The sequence below is a fragment of the Ambystoma mexicanum genome, chromosome 8 (assembly GCF_040938575.1).
Source record: "Ambystoma mexicanum isolate Mex_15411 chromosome 8, UKY_AmexF1_1, whole genome shotgun sequence".
In the NCBI taxonomy this organism is placed as follows: Eukaryota; Metazoa; Chordata; class Amphibia; order Caudata; family Ambystomatidae; genus Ambystoma; species Ambystoma mexicanum.
Window position 1 is genome coordinate 177414930 of NC_090929.1, and position 20610 is coordinate 177435539.

The following is a 20610-nucleotide window of genomic DNA, read 5'->3' on the forward strand; positions in this document are numbered from 1 at the left end:
AAAACCGTGCAGTCGGACGAAGTTTTCGAGAAATTCTCGGGCCAGAGTTGCTGCTGTTGGCAAGCCTTTGAGCGGAATGAAATGCGCCATCTTGGAGAATAAGTCCACGATTACTAGAATCGTATTGTATCCGGAGCATGGAGGTAGATCGGTGATGAAGTCCATAGAAAGCGTATGCCAAGGGCGAGGTGGGATGTCAATAGGGCGTAAGAGGCCTGCTGGTCTTTCCTTTTGACTCTTGTTTTGGGCGCATACTCCACAGGACATTATAAAGTCCCTGATATCTTTTTTCCAAGACGGCCACCAGAAGTAGCACTTGATCTTTTCTGAGGTCTTGGCCATACCGGGATGTCCTTCCATTAAAGAATCGTGATAACAAGAGATTACTTTTTTCTGTAAATCTGTGCTGGGTAGGTATAATCGTTCTTGGAAATACAATAAGTTGTCCTTTACTGCAAAGTCCTTTCCCTGCAGATGCCAATTCTGTATGTCTGCTGGAGTTACAAGTTGCCTGGCTTTATCCTTAACTTCCTCTATGGATTCTGTGGCGATTACACCCAGAATTCTTTGTTCGGGAATGATTGGTACAGGTTTAGGGTTGATCAAGTGTTCTTCCACTCCCATCCGAGAAAGGGCATCAGCTTTACCGTTCTTTGTACCAGGTCGATAGGTAATTATGAAGTCAAACTCGGCAAAGAATAATGCCCAACGGAGTTGTCTAGAGGATTGGGATTTTGCGGTTTTCAAATATTGCAGGTTTCGGTGATCCGTAATCACAGTAACGGTGTGTCGGGCCCCCAGCAGATAATGCCGCCAAGCCTTAAAGGCAGACTTGATAGCCAGAAGTTCCTTGTCAGTAATCGTGTAATTGATTTCAGGAGGCGAGAATTTGCGGGACCAAAATGCCACGGGATGCAACCGATTGGTTACCGGGTCCTTTTGTGATAGAACTGCCCCCATGGCAAGGCTTGAAGCATCAGTTTCCACGATGTAGGGGAGTTCGGGGCGAGGGTGTTTTAAGATTGGTGCAGAGATAAATTTAGTCTTCAAATCCTGGAAAGCTTGTTCCGCCTCGGTAGACCATTGTTTGTTTTTCTTTAACAAGGCAGTGATGGGCTGGACTATTCGAGAGAATTCGGGGATAAACCTGCGGTAAAAGTTAGCGAAGCCTAACATGCTTTGCACACCTTTTACGGAGGATGGTGATGGCCATTTGAGAACTGCATCGACCTTCTTTGAATCCATACGCACTCCGCCAGGTGATAATATGAATCCCAAGAATTCAACTTCAGTCACATTGAAAACACATTTTTCCAACTTAGCGAAAAGTTTGTGTTGACGCAATCTTTCGAGGACCATTTTCACGTGTTTCCGATGTTCAGATTCCGATGAAGAATAAACGAGGATGTCGTCAATGTAAACAACAACACACACATCTATGAGCTCTTTGAGGACATCGTTCATAAAATATTGAAAGGCGGCCGGGGCATTGCAAAGTCCGAAGGGCATGACCTGATATTCAAATAGCCCATACTTGGTGCGGAAGGCCGTCTTCCATTCATCGCCCTCTACGAGTGTACCAAGTGGTAAGCTCCTCTAAGATCCAGCTTTGTATATATGCATGCTTTTCTGACTTGGTCCAGGAGTTCAGGGATCAAAGGTAACGGATATCTATTCTTAACGGTGATCTGGTTCAGGGAGCGATAATCTATACAAGTTCTAAGGTCTCCTTCCTTTTTTGGAACGAAGAACAAAGCTGAAGAAGCAGGGGACTTGGAAGGACGAATAAACCCATTTGCCAGGTATTGATCCAGGTATTGTCGAAGGTGAAGGTTCTCAGGCTCGGTGAGGGCATAAATTCTACTACAAGGAGGAGTAGATCCAGGTATCAGGTCTATCTGGCAGTCATAAGACCTATGAGGAGGTAGAGAGTTAGCCTGATCCTTCCGGAAAACATCTTGGTATTCTAGGTATTCGGGAGGTAACTGGGGAGTCTCTGAAGAAATTGCTGCCAGTGCAACACCAGGTGGAGGGTGACAAGTAGAGACACATTCTGGAAACTGGACCGTTCTTGCTCGCCAATCGATCAGAGGATTGTGTTTCTCTAACCAAGGTATTCCTAGAATAATCTGAAACTGAGGGGCCTTGATCACATCGAACACGATCTTCTCATGGTGTCCATCTTGACTTACTAGCGTCACCTCTTGAGTGGTATGCGTTACTGGCCCGGAGGCTATCTCCGTACCATCCACCGTAGTAATGACGTCCTTTACAGCCTTGGGACAAAGAGTTAGATTCATCCTCAAAACCATTTCATGATCCACATAATTGCCGATGGCACCGCTGTCGACGTAAGCTTCAATTGCATGTAATCGATCCGGATTATCAGGGCTAATGAGGACCATAGGTATCACGAAATGCGAGGTCACGGAACTGGTTTTCACGCTCGGCAAGAGGACCTCTATTCTTGTCGGGCGAGGTCGTTTCCCTGCTCAGAGTTTGTAACTTTGGTAACTGCAGCTCCTACTGCCTTCTTGGCAGGTTTCACCGGACAGTCTCGAAGAAAGTGCCCTGAGTTTCCGCAATAGAGGCATAATTGCAACTGTTTTCTCCTTTCCCGCTCCTTTTGTGTTAGAGGACCTTTCAGACCCCCTATTTGCATGGGTTCCCCGGAGTCTACTCCTTTGGAAGGAGTTGGCGGTTTGGAAAATTCTCGAGCATCAAACTTGGAACGATCGGCCTTCCTGTTCTGCAGTCTGTGATCTATTTGAACGACTAAGTCTATATAGTCCGAACAATCTTGTGGGGGATTCACTACTTGGGCTAACACATCTTTGAGCTCTCCACGTAGACCTCTATAAAACAGCGTAATCCTTTTGTCCTCAGGCCATGGAGTTTCCACTATCAGTCTGTTGAAAGACGCAATATAAGCCAAAAGGTCTTGATTACCTTGTCGCAACTAAAGAAGCTCATTGTCCAAGGCCTGCCCCTGTGAATGTCTTGCGAACAGTTTTTCCATACTGAGCTGAAAAGCTTGAAAATCATGGAGGACCGGATCATCTTGATTTACTAGAGGGATCGACCAGTCTGCCGCATTGCCACTAAGGTACGAAAGCACGAAAGCTACTTTAGCTTGATCAGTTGGAAAGGCTGCTGGCCGGCATAAGAAATGCAACCGGCACTGATTGATAAATACTGCAAACCTCTTTGGGTCACCAGAAAATCGTTCGGGCGGAGCCAGAGGTACATTCCCAGGTAGGTTGATCTGCACTGGATTCATAGAGGATGTAGAAGGAAGATTTCCCCCAGATGCGGGTAACGGGGTCTGTCCGGCTTGTGACTGTAGCAATTGTCTAGCGAGATCATCTGTTCGCTCCTTGGAAATAATCAGTTCCCTTCTTAGAGCGTTCGTTTCCTGACGGGCTGCATGCACTTCTGCCCTTAGTTCCCCAAGTAACTGGGCTAGCTGGTCGGTATCCGAGGTTTCCATAGCGCCTGGACGGGAGTTTTGTGGTAGGCTTTGCGTTCTGTAATGCTCACCTGATTCCCGTAGAGGCGCCGGTCTTGACTGGGCGTATACCGTATCTTCAAAGGTGATGTGTAACACACGGCTGGCTCTTTGGGCTGGACCTCTGTGCACTGTATGTCTGACTCGAAGGGTAAGATGTCTGCAGATAGAAAATATGGGATTAAGGAACTGGGTTATTGAATGTCTCTCTCTTCTTCCCTTTCTCTTCTCCTGTAGAACCCCAAAGGTTAACGCTCTCACCTTAGGTAAGTGAACGCCGTGCTCTCCATCTGCCTCGGAGCAGGGTGCGGTAACCAGTTTCTTCACTGGATAAGGGGAGCAGGCCTCTTGACTTCAGAGGACTGCTGTCCGTCGTTGCACGAAGGGTAAGTTTCGAGTAATTCTAATGTCTTTAAAGTCTTTAGTAATGATGTTTCTTGTTTTGCAGGGTTCCGGCGATGGCGGATGACGGTCTGAAGTGAGTTGAAGATGGAGCCCGTGTGATGAATAGAAGCGCCTGGAAGCACGTAAGTAAGCGCTTGTTGCCTGCTTCACAATGCGCTCTAACTGTCTTTTTATTTTGCAGGTACAAGTTCGGAGCGGCTGCAGGGTGCCAGAAGACCCACTGGGTTAGATGTGGAAAGGAGTAATGGCACGTGAGTATTAAAGTTCCCCAATGTCTTTAAACGCACCTTGTTTTGTCTTTCAGATGCGGGATGCAGCGCCGAAGGCCTCCGGAGCGTGCGAAGAGTTGGTAAGCTTTTGTCTTTCAGATGCCGGAATGCAGTGTGAAGACCTCCGGAGCGCACAAAGAGTAGGTAAGCCTTTGCCTTTCAGATGCCGGAATGCAGCGCGAGGCGTTGGTGACAGCCGATGGACCAGGTAAGTGAAGAGCTGTCACTGAAGACCGTAATGCTAACCTGTTCTTTCTTGTCTTTATAGGTGTTGCTGAAGACTGGATTCAGGATGGTAAGCCTTTTTCCTTAGGCCCAGGATCAGATGCAGAAGACACGATGAGCGTTCTGCTGCAGAGGATGCAGAATAACGCAAAGCAAGATTCATCCATCGGGTGTGGTTTAAATAGCCTCCTGTAGTGCTTAGGTGTCTCCTTCCACAGCCACGCCTAGGTAAGAAAAGAGTTCCTGCTTTCCAGAAGAGTTCCAGTGTTCTGAATCTAGGGAGTGGCTCCTGCCCCACCCAACAGGAAAAGTAGTTCCAAACGGAAGAGGATCAGAGGCTCAACTGGCAGGCAAGTAAGCAGCATGGTCTGCTGCAGGTAAGTCCACCCAAGCATTATGAGCCCGGCGCTTCCAGCGCTGGGACTGGGCATATTTATGAGCCTGGTGCCGCTGGCGCCAGGACTGGGTCCAAAAGGTCCCAATTGGGACTGGTTGGCACTCGGAACCTGGGTTATGGATCTGCTTCCAAGGGAGTTGGGAAAACCCTGACCTTTTGGAAGCAGAGATCATGACACTTCATTCACGGGAAACTTTAAGGCTACTTAAATTGTCTGACATACACCTCTGACATTGAGGCTATTTGTTCATCATTGAAATTCTCTTTTGTCACGTTAGCTTTGTGTTAATATACAAGCATATCAATGTGAAGTGCAGCAGTGGGGTTCTACTGTTTTGCTGTTTGTCATTGGATGCCTTTAACATTCAATATATGATTCCTGACTTGTGCTACAGGGGTTCTCTTGAGGTTGTGTAGTTCATTTGCTGGATTCTGATATTCTCAATCTTATTTGTGCTATGTTTTATGAGTGGTGACTACTTTCAGTGTGTGATCGGTAGGGTATGTTTTGAGGATGAGATGTAACATGAGCTGTGTGAATATTTGGGTTGGGTGATGACATTTGGTTGGTACTCCATTCCTGCATAGTTCAGTGGGTTATGTTAGAATTCTCGCAATTACGTCTGTATATATGTATATTGTGTATTCAATGTTTGGTGGTCTTGTTGGCCTGGAGATTTCACCACATACATCGGTCTGGCTTATTATTTGAGAATGCATGTTTTGGGGTGCTTGGGCTCTGCTGAATTATTCTGCGACTTTTGGAGGGGAGGGCACATCCATTTTGGCCGGTATGTGATTCGGCTGCGACTATTCAATAGATCATGTGTCCTCTATAAGTTGTTCTTAAATTTTCTTGTATATACCAGTTGCACCTTTTGCTTTATCACTTCTAAGATCGAGTGTTGAATAGTGATAGATCTTGTAGGTTAGGTGCATAATATATATGGGATATGACACTGGATGGGCTGGTGTTTTCATTGTTTGGAGAGATACATCTCTATTCATACTTGCTCATCCGGTATAAGGGACTGTGTCCATGGTTATAGTTGAATCATTTCTTTGCCAAGGTGCATATCCCCATGTACAGGTTGCCATAGGTCACCTTATCGTATATGAATCATGGTTGACTCTTAGATCCACATTTCTGGGGATTCTGAGCTGCTTCTGATTATGCTTGGCTAGTGGCAAAACAATTCACATTATTGGTTGGATATTGCTGTGGACATATAATAATTGTATGCTTGTAATTCTCTATTGTATTCTGTTTTTTACTTTGCTTCACCTCTCTTTAAAGATAGTGGGAGGGAATGAAAATAATTGTTATAATGAGGGCATGGGTTTCTGGGTGGTATAGTTGAGAATTGGTTTAATTGTGTAAATATTAGAACTTTTATTGAGCCTGAATTCGACCAGGTTTTTTTCAATAGAAGCAGTTATATGTTTTTGTGTAGTGTCTTTATGTTTGTCTTGGTTGGGGAGGTAATGACTTATTGTGCTCCGGCTCTATTTGTTGCCATTTATTTTATATACATTATATGTATGCATCTATTGCTTATTGGGATTAATCCTTTTATGATGGTGATGTGCCGAAATCGAACATTGTAAGTTTTAATACGTTAGATACTATGGGGTTGTTAACGGTAGGAACATGGAATGTGAAAGGTTTGAATTGTCCAATAAAAAGGAGAAACGTTTTTTCTAGGCTTGGGAGAGAGAGAATTGATGATTTTATTTTTTTTTTTACAGGAAACACACCTTGTGGAAGGTACTGGGAGTCTCCTTGCTGACTCGAGATACACAAGAGTATGGCTAAATAATTTTTCTTCTAAATCAAGAGGTGTTGGGATTTTGATTCGGAAAGGGTTGGGAGTAAGTGTAGATAAAGTGGTTGCGGATGACATGGGTCGTATAATTTTTAGTCGATTTGAAATACGAGGATACGTTTATCACCATAGGTTCCATTTATGGTCCTTGTGCAGCTGGTGGAAATGTTTTCGATTCCCTAACGAAACTGCTGCGTGGTATGAGGGGGGAGTTGATTGTCTTAGGAGGAGACTTTAAATGCGTTTTAGATTTCAAATTGGATAGATCCTCGTCATGTTCTTTTACGGGGCAGAAATCTAGTAGAGAATTTCGGGAATTCATGGAAGTTTTTGACTTGGTTGACGCTTGGCGACATTTACATCAGGGGGAGAGAGGTTTTTCGTTTTATTCTCCAGCTCAGACTCTCTTTCAAGAATTGACTATGTGCTTGTCTCCGATAAATTAGTTGAGGCTGTGGGTGAGGCAAATATTTGTGAACAACATCTTTCAGATTATTCGATAGTTAAGGTTAAGTTACATTTTGGACTGATCAGGCGAAATTCTTGCAGGTGGAGACTTAAACCTTTCATCCTGAAGGAAGAAAATGCTTTGAAAGCGCTAAGTAACTATTATGAACTATTTTGCTGAGAATAACGGATCAACTGATAGTCTATTGGTATGGGATTCTTTCAAAGCCTCAATTAGGGGCGATTTAATAACCTGGACAGCTAGAATAAGGAAGAGGGGAGAAGTTAAATTGAGGGATCTTGAACTGGAATTGGGAGAATTACAATCTACCTTTGCTTGTACAAAACATGTAGAAGATCACGTTAAGATTGACAGGGTGAAAGAATTGTTGAGATGTGAGGTTGATGCTCAAGCTGACCGTGGTGTTTTACATATGAAACAGCGTTACTAGGAAGGTGGGGACTGTGTTGGTAGGTTACTAGCCAATAAGTTGAGGGGTCTTTGCGAGAGATCTTTTATTCAAAAGATAGATAATGGCTTAGGTGATGTGATGGTTAGGAGGGAGGAGATAAGTGATTGTTTTTGCTCCTTCTATGCTATGCTGAGGATCGTGTTCCGTTAGATAGTGAGCTTGAAGAGTTTTTTGATAAGATTGATGTTCCCTGCTTGTCCAGTGAGGGTAGAGATTTTCTTGATGCTCCAATATCTGTTTCAGATGTTTTACAAGCTATAAGAGGATTGAAAATTGGGAAGTCGCCGGGTCCGGACGGACTACTGGTTAAATTTGATCAATCATTCGATGATCAGGTAGCATCAGCGTTATGTGCTCTTTATAATCGATTTCTAATTGAAGGTACCTTGTGTCCCTCGATGAAGGAAGCTGTTACAGTGATTCCCAAACTAGGGAGAGATGCATCTAAGTGTTGTAATTGCCGCCCTATATCTCTTCTTAACTTTATGTGAAGATTATTACAAAGATTTTGATCAGCAGATTAGATAAATATATAGGTGTTCTTATAGATGGAGTACAAGTGGGATTTATGGAGCAGCGCTATGGTTACAACAATATTAGAACTCTTCTAGATGCTTTGAATCTGTCAGGTCCGGAAACTGATGGTATGCTTTTCATTTTTTTAGACACCGAGAAGGCTTTGGACAGTGTAAATTGGACCTTCCTACATTTTACACTGACGAGGATGGGTTTTGGTCCATTATTTATTAATGCTGTTGGAGGGTTGGGTAAATGGGGATCCATCAACCTCTTTTAAACTGTTTAGGGACACGCATCAGGGATGCCCTTTATCGCCTTACCTCTTTAATTTGGCTTTAGAACCGTTTTTGATTTATATTCGACAAACTCAAAGTCTTTTAGGTTTCAGGGTAGGGAGATTGAAATTAAAGTACTGGCCTATGCGGATGTTAGGGAGAATTCTCTTATAAGGCTAATTTCCCAAACCTAGTGAGTCCCCCAGCAGCTTTGCTGGATTTTTGGGGTTTGTTTTTTTCTCCTGCTAAGAGTGAGACTCTTTTACTCCCACTCTTAGGCATGATTTGAGGTATGTCTTTGCCTTGTTATGTGCTTATGGGCTATGGGGTTTCTCTTCACTCCATAGGGTATCATCTGTTTTTCTGTATGTGTGGTACACAGCACCCTCAGTGCAGTACCACAAGGGTGTCACAGTGAACCCCAAACAGACTCCATACCCTGGGACTGACTACTGTCTCCCAGGGCATGTAAAGTCATCATTGGCTTTACTAGTCCAAAATTGTGAACAGAACCAGTACAAACCATCATATTGTGGAAGTACTGGTAAGGGGTAATTCGATTGCCCCTGGGTCTGTTTTCGAGGGGGCACTATCCCGTCCCCCCTCGTCGAGTTTCTGGCTGGTGGCAGTGGTTACAACGCGAAATATTCCACCGGAATATTCTCTATGGGATTTTCCCATTGATTTTGAACGCACCACTTTTTGGTGCAATGTTAAAGATATCGCTGTTTATTTATTTAATATTAAATTCACGGTTGGGTCTTTTTGCCAGAACTCGATTCTAAAATGGCGCTTGTGTCCGTCTCTGTAACTCTGACCAAGGTCGAGCCCTTTGTTCCACAATTTTGGCGGGCTTCTCCACAGAAGCCCTCCAAATGGTGCCACTCTGTCTGGGTTCCACAGGAAGGGTGGAGGGGGGAATTGGCACCCTGGACTGCGTTGCCTTAACAATCCAAGTCGCACTCTACTCGGATTGGCCCAGTGGTGAGCCGCCCGGCTCACAGCATGTGTGATTGACAGCTAGGCTGATGAATGGGGGTTTTTCTGCATAAAAGCAGGGCCTTTGGGACTGGAACTTCAGAAGTCGCCACAGGACCTAAGAATCCGAAGAGGGAAGAAGCTGAGCTATCTGCAACGACGACACCACCGAAGCCCTGCTGCAACTACCTCACCACTTTCCCGACGACAAGAGAAGATCTTCTGCTGGACGAGTCTTCGTCCCCTGAGCAGGTGGGATCAACCAGTTTGCCCTTTTCGCCTTCCAAAGACGTCTCTTGGTCGAATCGCCTGTGCCAAGCACCCCGGCGGCCGGATAGCCAAGCTCACCACTTTTGACCGCGAATAAAAAAGGACCGCACCTTTTACTCGGGAACTCCGCGGCTGGTTTCATCCCTGTGCAGTGCAACGACTCTCCGTTCCCTCCTCGACGAGATCTTCTCTTCCCCTGGTCAGAACCACGAACTTCAACCACTGCGAGGAACAACTGCCCCCGCTGGAGCTTCCTTTCTCTTTAAGGTACTGTGTCCTGTCTGGCCTCCCTTTCTACAGATTGCTAAAGGTGACCCTTAAATCCTTGGCTTCTAAACTGGGTTCGCTCCAGGCCTTCCAACTATATCTTTTGAATCACCCCAACCTCTTTTGAACACTCTGCAAAGACTTTCAGTGCACTTTAAACCGTGTGATCCTGGGCACATTTCGCTTTGTCCTTTTAAAGTGGGCCTGGCCTATGAACTTTGGCTCTACAGTATAACCTGCCTTTCTCCCCTTGCTCTGAATTCCTAAAAGTGTTGGGAACTGTTTTATTCTTGTGCTCTGCTTTTTTTTTCTCTCCCTTTAACTACATTATCAGAGTGCCATCTTGGTTAAGCGCTCACATCTGTTCTAACAAATAGTAGTGTTTTAACCCTGACTTGTCTGATAACTATTAAGGGAGGTGTGTATACTTTACCTGACTGGGTATTAACTTGCTTTTGATTGAGAGTGCTAGTATATGCCATAAAGTGTGTTTTAAATAAATAATGATGTACTTTTTATACAAAGCTCTGGTCAGTGTTTGTTTGCTCTACTGTGTTTTGGCCCTATTGTGTATACTCTGCATACTGCCCTACTCTTCTTGAAAGAAGTCTGACTGCTCAGCCACAGCTACCAGGTGTTACACTACGGCAGCAAAGAGCTTTCTTATGAAGAACTTCCCGACCATGGAATCCGCTTTGGCATCGTTACAAGTTGCCTTGGAAACTGTTCAGGTCACGTAAACGTGCTAGTCAGCTGATCGGACATGCTTCACTTACACGGAAGCCACGCCCCCTTGTTCCTTAAAGCCTTCAGCCGCGGGAACTTAGTTGCTACTAATTGTACGTTACTACGTGCCTTTTCGTAGACCGCCTAGGGCACTGTTTGCCTTCCTCGAATTACCCTCCGTGAACCTTTGACTCTGAACTCTCGTTACCAGACCTCACCTTTGTACTCTGTTTCTGCTTATCTGGATTACCCTAAGGACTTGTTGCCACAGTAGTTTTCCTTTACTGCCGTTAAACCGCAGGAGCCTCCCCGCTCAACCTTCAGTTCTACGGGCTCTGCGGCTCTTCACTTCCGCTCAAAACTGAACTCCAGTTCTCATTCATTTTACGCTTGCACAACGCCTTTGCTTTCCATCTGAGTTCCGGCTTTACGATCAAGATCTGCCGAGATCCGCTTCAGCGCGACGCTGCTTGGTGCTTTTCTTCCTGTTCGATCTGAATCATCTATTTGGAATATAAGACCATTCCTACCAGTGCTGCTTATCAAGGACTGCCTTTGCTCCAACTATCTGATTAACTGTGTTTGCATACTGAGAGACTGTTTTTTCTACTGAAGTACATTTACAAACGCTTTCTAGGACATGCACCAACCCGGCCCTAGTGCGACACTCGTGTCGTTCGGGTTGTCCTCCCTATACTAGCTTTCACATTTTATTATTTTTTCCTGTCGTTTTCATCAACCATTTGGATTTTGTATTCCTTATTGAAACTGGTCCAGGATTTCCTCTCAGGTCTACTCAAATACACTATCTCAGGTACCGGCAGTTCTATTGTGTTTAATAGAATGAAAAAGGAACAAGTTAGGCATAATACTGAAAACCTTTCTGCATCTCTTGCAGCATTAGTCTGGCGGTGCGCTCAATCCCGCTCTTTTGCATGATAGACTACTCTGTTCTTACATAAATAGCAGTGGTACATCGTGAAAAAGAGCCCCTCTCGAAGAGGAAGCCTGATTCTTGAAATCAGGGGAACTGGGTTTTCGGAGACGTCTACGGCTCATCCTACATCTCGATCCAGGTCGGGGTCACGCACACCTTCCGGCTCGGTGAGTAACAACAGGTAAATCTGGGTGGTGCAGACTACTACCAATTGGGTTTACTGCTTACTCCTGTAGTCTTAATCTTTTTGCAGTGTTCCCCAAGGGAACTGCACAGGATTCTGCCTAACATCGGATGATGTTACGATCGTTCTTGGTAATCCAGAGGAGGGGGTGCTGTTCTGTGAAATATGGTAGAGGAGGTGGATAGGCTCTCGGGTTACAAAATTAACTGGGAGAAAACATTGGTGTTTCCGGTTCGGGATACACCTATATGTGACCAGTTGATGAATTGGAATTGTAAATGGGAAAATAGATATGTGAAATATTTGGGGGTATATCTTACTAGAGATGTGAAGGGAATGGCTGGGTTTAACATAAATAGAGTGATTTAAACTCTTCGTAAAGGGTAGGGAAGGACAGGGAAAAGGGGAGGGAAGGACAGGGAAAAGGGGAGGGAAGGACAGGGAAAAGGGGAGGGAGAAGGAGGCAGCACAGGAGTTCAGAGTGGCACTATGCCAATACTAGTAATTTTGTCCCAGTCAGTCATATTGATTTGATGGTTTTCACCCGGAGCCATATGTAGCTCCCACCTTCCAGTGTGCAGGGCATTTCCAGTGCACTGCATTGTGACTGGCAAGCCCTCACCCCCATTCCAGCCAATTAAGTTTTGTTAGACCAGGACATTTGCAATTGCTTTCCCCCCTTTGTGTTCAATCACACATCATAAACCCATCTGCAAGCATTAAAGAAGCGGCTGCATAGATACTACACAAATTAGCACTCGGAATGTAATAGAACTAGAAAATGGTAAAGATAAATAAACATTATTCAATCTCCAGAAGGGGTAGAACACCATAGAAAGCCAAAATTTGAAATTAATCCTTAATGGGTCATACAACCGATTGTGGAAGCCGTTGGTAGAATTAAAGGCTTGTTACAAGGACTGTAACCTAACTAAGTCAATAAGTGTAAAACCTACAATCCTGCGCCTCAAAGAGAACAATAACCTAACAAGTAAGAGTACAGGAGGAAGACAAATTGAAAAATTATAATCCGCTGACCATCAGGCCCAATAGGAAATTAGAATATTGTGCTCTGCTTTTGACAAAGTCAAACCGCCCAAGCTGAATTTCTCCAGGGAGACTGCAAACATCTACTTCTGTGGAAGTTCATGAGCACATGCATTCAGAAAGGCTCACCCACTGGAGGGGATCACAGTGGTTAACAGTTGGGTCCAAATTGTTTTTCATGACATTTAATTCTGAAGTTTAGGTACCTAGTGTATCTCCCATAGTGGTAATTGTCCTCGTCTCCACATCCAGATTATTGGTTAAGTTGGACAACACCATAGCAAGGTGAGGCCTCCAGTCTCCCCACTTCTCATCTCCACAGCACTAAAAAAAAAGAAAGAGAAACATCCTTAAACAGAGGCATGGTAAAAGGAAATGTGTGCTGTTAGCCCCCACAAATGTATCAGAATCAGACCTTTTATATTCCATCAAATTATTAGAAACTGCCTACTCAGGGATTTGCCTGTGAGAGTATTCCTTATTTTTCCCTTTCCAATCAACGGTATGCAACGTTCTTTTCCCGCTGATTCTACAAGCATGCAAATGATCCCAAACGGCCTCCCTTCCCCACATTCCGGCTTAAATATAAAAACAAGTTATGCACCTTTAACTTATTCCCATCCACTTCTCTATTGCCCCTTTCTTCTCTCACCAGATGAGGACACAATATGCCACAATTAAGAAAAGCCTCACTGTTCGAACACTATGGTGGTAAGTGGCACACTATAACAACAAAAAAAAAACTAACATACATCAAGGGTACTGTTGTGTAGTGACCTTCTGTGTGTGTGTGTGGTGAGGAAAGGAGATGTCTAATGCTGTCTTGCTGTGACCCTGTGATGTCACATGGAATGTTACTGTGTGGAAGGTGGAGTGTTTATCTGAAGGTTCCAGACTGAGGCAGTTAGAGCTCCCCTGCCTGGGTGATGGGGCCAGCGCTGATATATAGACAATACTCATGTATTTATCCTTCATGTAACTGTGTCCTTAAGTTCCTGTAATAAACCTAAGAAGTAACACAAGAAAGCCTGGAAGTCACTTCATAACAATGGCGACGAGGATGTCTTTCAAGAAGAACCGGCGCATGATAAGAACTTGAAGTCTGAAGGAGCCTGCTGCGGGGGGTGCAGGAGAGAGGAGGACATAGTGGTGGTCAGCGCTGCCCCCACATACAAGTAAGAGACCCATCACCCAGGGCCAAGGAGGGGAGGAGCAAGAAAGTCCCACTACAGGCGCTCTGTCTTATATGTGGAGCCCCATGTCCTAAGGGACCAGCCGCCCTGAACCTAGAAGGAAGAGCTGGGTCCAGGGGTTTAGGAAGAGAGCCCAGATGGGGGGGGGATCAAGAGCGCATGTTGGGGACAAAGAGAAGATGGGCCATCAAAGGATGCCCTAGGAAGCTGAGCTTCTATCTTCAAACGAGAAAATGAAGAGTAAAGTCAACCCGGCAGCCTGAGGCTTAAAGGTGTGCCCCACAGACGGGAGTTTTATTGTGGGAAAATGGTGATCACCCATGCAAGGAGCGCCACTGTGTACAGGAAGTTTTAAAGTTACTTCCACTGTCTCAGGGATCTGAGTCGGCCGACCACAGCGAATTCCCTGCTGGATGACGGTTGGCTGGAGGAGGTCCGCACTGCTCCAGGGTAGCGGTGTGACTGATGACGTCAGAGTGTACGCGGCAGGAGTTGGTGAACAAGTGCGCGTCATGCAGTGTTGCGACGCGAACGCTGACATGTTCCAGTTATGACGCCCCCAGTCAGTATGAGAAGCGGTGTGGTGGAATTTCGAGTAAAGAACCTGACGAACTTGGTTCGAGACGTGAGGACGTCCATATCTGCGGATTGCGAGGCCGTTGGGTTAGACAGCTATGCTGTCCCTTGTTCGTGGGGGAAGTTGCGCCGGTAGCCGGAAGAAGAATATAAGGTCCACGCGCATATGTCCAAATGGAAGAGGATCTGTGGAAAAGAGCCGTCATATGGAAGAACGACACTGTCCATTGCGTGGCCGATTGGGACGTCAGTTTGAAGAACTCGAGGAAGAGTGCATTTTACTATGTTGGATTTGGCTGAATACAAGCTGCTGCGGAACTATTTCCGGACACAACGAGTGTTTCCAACATGGACAGACAGACTATTGGGAATGAGTCACGTCCGTGAACAAAGGCAGAATGGGTCTTGCTCGTTCCACCAGAGCGAAGAAGGAGCTAAGTCCCTGAAAGATTAATATATCCTTTTGTGAATTTTGTGTGCTAGCCACATTGTCCGTCTGAAATGCACGGCGGCTCAGTTATCGCAGTTAAGATGTGAAGTATGACTGCGGGTGTAGCTCGTGTACGTATGAAGCCATATAGAAGATTAAGTGACACATAAGATATATTTATGATTCAGGGTCATGGGTGTGGGAAAGTAAGTTTGATGTGATGTATAGACTAATTCTTTTCTGGATTTGCAGGATGGGCATTTTGGACACTTCATGGACGATATGGTTTTGAAACTGTTGCATTGTAGAGTAAAAAGGAGATGATAAATTTTGAGGATTGAAGTGCTGGATGAGAGTGCTAGATTTAACCATTTTGAGGCATTTTAGGGAGCGTTGTAAATGCCAACATGGGTCATCGATCTCATTACATGTGCTCTGGGTGTCTAACGGGATGTGTACTAAGGCTAATGTTTTTGAGGCATTTTATGTTTGGTTAGAAACCCTTATGGACTAGTAGGAATACACAATTCAGTGTAGGGTCAGAACCTGGCCATAGACTTTTAGGATAGAGATGTTGAAAGGTATGTTGTTCTAAAGCTTTGATTTGCATTTACATTATACTACATTCATATTAATGCATGTGAAATGGGTGTAATGCAAAGTGTTTTGTGCATGATTTAAAGCTGACTGTGTAATGGATGGACAAAGAAGGGCATGAAGGTGTGGCAGGTTGTCACGCAGAGGTAGCGCCTTTGGTGTGATTGACGTCGTGAGTATGATGAGAGGTAGCGCCTCCGTTGTGTATGTGTCACGATTGGTATTGACATGAGGTAGCGCCTCTGGTCTGAGTGACATTGTAGTGGTACCTAGAGGTAGCGCCTCTAGTATATGGGTCACGAGTGAGAGAGGTAGCGCCTCTGGTTAGTGTGGCTCAAAAAGGGTAGTTGAGGGAGGTAGCGCCTCCGGATAAATGTGGCAAAACAAGTACTGAAGTGAGGTGGCGCATCTGTTGAGCGTGTCAACAGGGTGTTAGATGGAGGTAGCGCCTCCGGTTCGTATGCAAATAATTGTATTGAAGAGAGGTAGCGCCTCTGGTGAGCATGGACCTTAGTGTACGCGAGGGAGGTAGCGCCTCCAGCGTGTGGAACATTCTGTGGTGCGAGAGGTAGCGCCTCTGCCATATGGGTTAGGACTGGTAACATAGTAGTTTAGTGACGCGTTGTATTGTTACCAGAAATAATTAAAGGAGGTAGCGCCTTCGTTTGTTTTTGATATTTTTCCTATATTTTGCTGTGTCAAAGACTGCGTTTTCTCCAGACAGTCTGTTTGGCATGGTACTCTTGTAATGCTGTTTAGGGTCATCAGTGGTCAAATGCCTGGTAATTGGATGGACTTGGGATGTTTGGCCAGCGTCCTATGTGATCTGTGGTATTGGGTCGTTTCGACTAATCTGGTTACTTCTTATAGACTGCATCTATGTGGAACTTTTTATGGGTCTGCCTCTCTGTGTGTGGGTGTGTTTGGTAAGGAAGGGAGATGTGTTGTGTAATGACCTCCTGTGAGTGTGTGTCTGGTAAGGAAAGGAGATGTGTTGTGTAGTGACCTTCTGTGTGTGTGTGTGTGTGTGCCGAGGAAAGGAGATGTCTAATGCTGTCTTGCTGTGACCCTGTGATGTCACATGGAATGTTACTGTGTGGAAGGTGGAGTGTTTATCTGAAGGTTCCAGACTGAGGCAGTTAGAGCTCCCCTGCCTGGGTGATGGGGCCAGCGCTGATATATAGTCCATACTCTCATGTATTTATCCTTCATGTAACTGTGTCCTTAGGTTCCTGTAATAAACCTAAGTAGTAACACAAGAAAGCCTGGAAGTCACTTCATAACAGGTACTCATTTTCTTCGAGTGCCATATGGATTGGTTTGCTATTGAATAGAGCCACATTGACCATTCCTCAAAACTCTGATCTCCGGAAAAAGAGCAACACTCAACGTGTGGGATTGCCAATAAAAAATGTATTAATTCATGCTAGGAATGGATTTGTAAACATGGTTTCTTAAAGTGCCTTCAGTAAAATAAATTTTAAAAACAAATTGAAAAAAAGAAATTGGCTCTCTTGCCTCTATGCACCAAGAGATTTCCAAAATGGCAGAAGGTGCACAATGCAAGGTCAATCTATATCACATTGCAGACATTTTTGGTCAAAATGATGTCAATGTGTGCTCTTTAACAAATACTGTGTCACAGTGACATTGGTAGAGCACGTTTGTAAATACTATTTTATACTGATTTTGGGAGTTTCATCTCAAGGCAAGTTGTGAATAATGGTGCTCACTGGTGCATTTTTATGTACTTTGGCCAATAGCATTAGTAGGACATGAAAATTTCAGGACCACTTGATACAGACATTTGGGAGTTTGTCCAAAAAAGTGCCTTACTAGAAAAAAGTACTATATTGTGTGGACCAGTAACAATTACCAAAAGCTAGAAGGGCTATGAAAACAACTTTTTCAGGAAAGTTTCTTTACAAAGCACATTTTTAGAAAAAGATAACATTGACGGATAATCTCCGATGCCCCACAACAGCTGTTGCCAGTTCCCATTTTGTGATGAAGTATAGGCATTTAGGACCAGTCTCCACGTGTCCAACAGATATGGGCAGTCTCTGTATGATAGTCAACATGTTTGGCCAGCCTACACCTATAAAGAAACCAGTATGGCTAGCCTTCATATGCCCACATTCCGTTAAATTAATTTCAGTCTCCGCATTCACAGAAACATGTTCCCAGCCTCCACATAAATCACAACAATTGGGGTCAGACTCTGCAGCCTTTTGCACTTGTATTGTCATTGTTAAGATGGATTTTCAAAATCAACTCTGGTGGTGAATTTTGTGAGTTCAACCTTTTATGGTGAACAGAGAGACACCGAGGGCTAGCAAACCCAATCAAGGTAAAGTAGCAGATGACAGATTTGTCTTAAGAAGGCCAAGAGTAGTCTAAGGGTACAATGAGTCCAAACAGACCACCACCAACAATTCAAGTTACAAGTACAAAAATATACAATGATTAGGTCTTTCGATTACACACCAAGCAAGTAAAACTTCAAGTCAAATACTGTCACACGCACACTATAAAATAGATTTATTCATTCACCATTAGGAGAAGAAATAAAGCATATACTTCAATAACCAGGGCACCACAGGTAAGTTCTCATATGAATGACATTCAGTAAAGACACTGAGTAACCACAGAATAGTTCCCCTAACACCTAATGAGTTTGGACTCATTATGTGTTGGAGGGTTGGCCTTAAGAGGTTTGTGGCCTTGTGCCCTAAAGTCACCAGCTCCAAAGTTATACTTCACAGGGAGGTTTATTAAGAGATTTGGAAGATGCCAGTGGTTTGATCAGCAAGACAAAAAGGAAAGGAAAGTTCATGTAAATAAAGTAACTCCATCCCAGTCACTAGGATAGGCATAGGAAGGAATCCTTGACCAGGCCAACACCCACTAAAGTCAGGATAGCGTAGTTTAGGGAAAGGACTTTACACCCATGCAAAGCTATGGGAAACAGGAGGGGGCTGTGGGTAGGATAGAAACAGGTATGTTGACTTGCCACCCTCTGCCCTGCCCGTCCCCAACTCATTTCTCTAAGAACCACCATTGAGGTTCCAGATCTGTTGGGGACAGTCTTCTTTGTTTGGCCCGATCGAGGAGGTCCCAGGGGTTGCTGATGCAGAGGTCACCTTTGAATGAGGATTTAGTATGTCAGTCATGGTGCTTAGGAATCAGTTCCAGACACCTTCCAGCTGAACACCCCAACACCCAAATGAAGAAAAGATTAAGACATCTGCAATGCAGGCGACCTCAGCACACCTCTAGGATGCGAAAGGCGACAGATTGCAACAGGAGATATCACCATCCGGCTGTGGCAGGCGATCTTCCGTTGACAAAGTAGCAGGTCCTGCACAATGTCTTGCTGTACAAATTGAAGATCCTCCAAGTTCCAAGGATCCACTTGGAACAGCGATGGCTAAGTGAGGTAGCCCAGGAGAGAGCTGGTCAGTCCACCAATTGGTCCAGGGACACTTCTAAAGGCCCAGATCCTCGAGCATGGGTTGAGACTGGTTGTTCCCACCCACTGGTCCAGGGGTTGAGCAGTCTTCTTTAGATCAGACAGAGAAGCAGGGCATCTCCAGGACTTAATTGGGTTGGTGCTTGTCAGCTGCCAGGGTCGTCCATGAGCTGCTCTACTTTGTAGAGGGGCATGGCTCCAACTGTGATCTGATCTTTTAGGTAAGAGGCCTCACCAAGGCCTAAAACGCCTGTCTGGCCTTATTCATCAGATGCAGCACCTGGACGGTGCTTCCTAGTAGCTCTACCACCATGCTTTATATACCACATGCAGCATCCCACCACCGGAGATCCTGATTCCAGCAGCCCTCCTGGGCTATCTATAGGTTCTCTGGAGCACTTGCTCCATTCGAAGATGGCCGCCACAGAACCCTTCTATAGTCTCACACCTCCACCAGCACGTTTCCCACAGATGATTGGGCACTGGCCCAACCCATACCGGGGCATGGAGCTCGCAGGCAGGCTGACCCGGCATCTCACCATGGCCTCCTTGAAAGGCCTAAGATGCTGGTCTGGGCCTGTCCGGGGCGATAGGGGCTACCAAGGTGCATTTTTCGCATCAGTTATCTGCACTTTGAGTCGGTATCCGAATTTCATTCAGCTCATTCTGCTTTCCATGGATATTAGCCATCACCACACCACACCTGCCAGAATTTGGTTTGGGGGTCTTAAGTGAGACACAGACTGTAACAACGGTCCATGTTCTGCAGTGACCATACATACTTTTCTTGTTCGATTAGTTAACTCATCCTTTCATCACAAACTGTTACCAGAGGACATGAAGGTGGTCACAGTTGCCCCACTATTGAAAAGAAAACATGCCTGGAACCCATTGAAGCCAATAATTTGAGGCCAGTCACCAACTACAATTTTCTAAAGGAAATCTTAGATCAAATTGCTACATTACAATTCAGTCATTTGTGGAATCAGTTTGGATTTTACACCCTAGGCAGTCTGGGTTTAGACCCTGTCACAGCACAGCAGCTATGCTAGATCTTCAGATCTATATGCCGGGGATTATTGATAAGGAACATAAAGGCCTTCTGGTCCTTTTAGATCTGTCAACGGCTTTCGATTTGCTGGACCATGAACGCCTACTTCACACACAAAAAGACGTGGGTTTATGTGGTCAGGATTCCATTGACTGGGTGTATTCCTTCTTAACAAATCAGATGCCCACAAGAGTGTGCTGGGGAGAGGCAACATCCTGTCAAACTGCTCACCTCGGGTGTTCAACAGGGAGCCTTGTAGGTCTCATATAGTGTTCAATCTTTACATTAGGCCCTTGTGTAGCCTCCTGGAAGGCATGGGCGTCGACTTTACCAACTATCCCGACGACACTTAATTGGTGACGAACTATCGGGTGACTACTCTTTGGACTCAAACCATCTAAGGTACATCTTATGCTTCACTTGAGTCTTGGATGAATACCAATTGGATGTGCCTTAATGGCAAAAAAACAGAGTTATTGATCTTTGGTTTACCACAAACTAAAGCTAAATTGGACCCCAAATGTCAATCTTTTCCCCT

At 44.9% G+C, this 20610-nt stretch overlaps 1 protein-coding gene across 6 annotated transcripts in view; it reads right to left on the reverse strand.

The window, feature by feature from the left end:
• SEC16A (SEC16 homolog A, endoplasmic reticulum export factor) overlaps window positions 1-20610 on the reverse strand; it is a 1467667-nt gene that overhangs the window by 827153 nt on the left and 619904 nt on the right. For all 6 annotated transcript variants that reach the window (XR_011268503.1, XM_069609587.1, XM_069609588.1 and 3 more), the window contains exon 14: window positions 12960-13077. Coding sequence is in view for 5 of the 6 variants with exons in the window: in XM_069609587.1 (XP_069465688.1) it covers window positions 12960-13077 (118 nt within the window). In the remaining variant the exon portion in view is untranslated. The remainder of the gene's footprint in view (window positions 1-12959; window positions 13078-20610) is intronic.